This window comes from Corvus brachyrhynchos, unplaced genomic scaffold (genome assembly GCF_000691975.1).
Source record: "Corvus brachyrhynchos isolate BGI_N302 unplaced genomic scaffold, ASM69197v1 scaffold34, whole genome shotgun sequence".
Lineage (NCBI taxonomy): Eukaryota > Metazoa > Chordata > Aves > Passeriformes > Corvidae > Corvus > Corvus brachyrhynchos.
In genome coordinates this window covers 5381244-5383210 of record NW_008238126.1, presented here as the reverse complement: position 1 = coordinate 5383210, position 1967 = coordinate 5381244, and the positions used below count along the sequence as shown (strand labels likewise).

The window sequence follows — 1967 nt, the reverse complement described above, 5'->3', positions numbered from 1 at the left end:
CAGCTCCGCGCCACGCTGGAGAACATCACCCGGCTGCGGGCCGAGGGCCAGGACTTCCGATGGTACCTCAAGGTGCGGGGCCGCGGGGCCGGGGCCGGGAGCGGCGCATATCCCTGATTATTGACAGCTTTCAACCTTCCGATTTGTGTTCTCCAGCTGAAATGTGGGAACTGCGGTGAAGTCTCGGAGAAGTGGCAGTACCTGCGGCTGATGGTGCGTGTGCCCCTTGTAACCTGCCTCTGAGCAAAAATGAGAACACAAACTTGCCTCTTACACACGTATCCGCATCAGGGATGTGACAACTTGCCCTCTTGATGAGATCGTTTTTCAATAGCTACATGCATTTAGAAAATTGTCATGTTCCATATTTGGAAATATTTGGAGACTGTTAATTGAAATATGCCATTTGAATGGTGACCGTTGGTAACAAAGTATTTACATCTACTTTTAAAAACCACCTTGCTGTAAAAATTTAATTTAAAATGAAATTTTGAAGTGGTATCAGAATAAGGTTGTGGCTGTAACATATTCTCTGATGCTGATGGAATCCTTTTGGAGAAGGTTAGGTAAATCAAGATGAGTTAAGCTTGCTAAATCAGCATTTGGAAGCTGAAAAAGTGGGATAAAATTTGTCAGGGATACTTGTCTGGTCTTAGCAATAATCATCCCTTTTTGTTGCATACAGCAGAATGGTTAAGAATGTATTTTGAGGAATTAGTAGAGCATGCCTATATGGATAAGACATAAATATCCATTATTCCCTATTTAAAGTTTAGAACAGAATAATTCTTTGATAATCACAGCTTGTTGAATTACTACTCTCTGTAGTTATAAAAAAACCTGCCTTGTTGCAGTTGCAGTATTTTTAAAAAGTTAAAGGTCATTGTAAAAACCACCTTACCTTTGCAGAGGTTTCCAGTGGCTCAGCTGAAGTGGTTAAAAATGTCTCTCTTGTCATGGATTTTAGGACAGTGCTCCCCTGAAAGGCGGCCGAGGAAGCGCCACTATGGTGCAGAAGTGCAAGCTGTGCTCCAGGGAGAACTCCATCGGTACGTGCTTGGACATTCCATTTTACAGTTTATCCTTTAGTCCCCATTTTTGCTTGACACCATTTGTAAAGAGCTTTCACCAGGGACTTCTTCCCTTGTACGCTGGTGCTTGAGTTCCCAACACGCACATTCTGGACATCACGTTCATGGAGACAGCAAAGCCTCCTGGTGAGTCCAGGCTTCTGCATGAGCAAAACCCATCTGTATTGTTATTTTACAAAAGTGTGCAAATCTTTTTGGCAGTGGTAGGGAAAAATGGTGCAGTGTAAACTTCTCAGGAGAAGGGAGAAAAATTGAATTCTACCTTTTGAAGTCCAGCTGCAGGAAATGCTTGCTGACTTTGTTTCTTTTGCTTTGTATAAGGAAATTTCTTTGAAAGATCCTGGTGCTTGGTTTGTGCTGAATACAACTGAACACAGTGCCACTCACTTGTATACTTTTTTTTTGTTTTAGATATTTTAAGTCAGACAATCAAGCCTTACAATGTAAGTTTGTTTCCTCTTCTATGTAACAAGTGAAAGATAAATAACCATTAACACTATTTTGAGTTTTTGCTCTATCATCCTCCTTCAAGAACACAAAAAGCTGGTCCTGTCCCCGGACAGAAATTGTCTTGTAGACTCCTGCACAGTCTCAAGTGTAGAATAGTGTGATACATTTCATAAGACAACACAGAACTGTATCATTCAAATTAGAGGTGATTATATAATGCCCCTCTTGGTTTCCTTTTGAAGGCTTCCTCATGGCAGATTAAGAAATTGTAGTTATTGACCACTCATGAAATGAGCCATAGGATTTTGCTATCACTTGGGGCGTCAGAGATGACAGTGCTGCCTTTCAAGCAATCCATTCCTAGACTAATGCTTGTCACTGCCTCTATTAGATGGAAACTAATGGTTTTCTGACTCAATTACAGGC

At 41.4% G+C, this 1967-nt stretch overlaps 1 protein-coding gene across 1 annotated transcript in view; it reads left to right on the top strand.

Annotated features, from left to right (window-relative positions):
* Positions 1 to 1967, top strand: part of CUNH1orf123 (chromosome unknown C1orf123 homolog) — a 6913-nt gene that overhangs the window by 1016 nt on the left and 3930 nt on the right. Inside the window, exons 2-5 of the mRNA XM_008633095.2 lie at positions 4 to 72; positions 157 to 213; positions 968 to 1049; positions 1503 to 1534. Of these exons, the coding sequence (XP_008631317.1) occupies positions 4 to 72; positions 157 to 213; positions 968 to 1049; positions 1503 to 1534 (240 nt within the window). The remainder of the gene's footprint in view (positions 1 to 3; positions 73 to 156; positions 214 to 967; positions 1050 to 1502; positions 1535 to 1967) is intronic.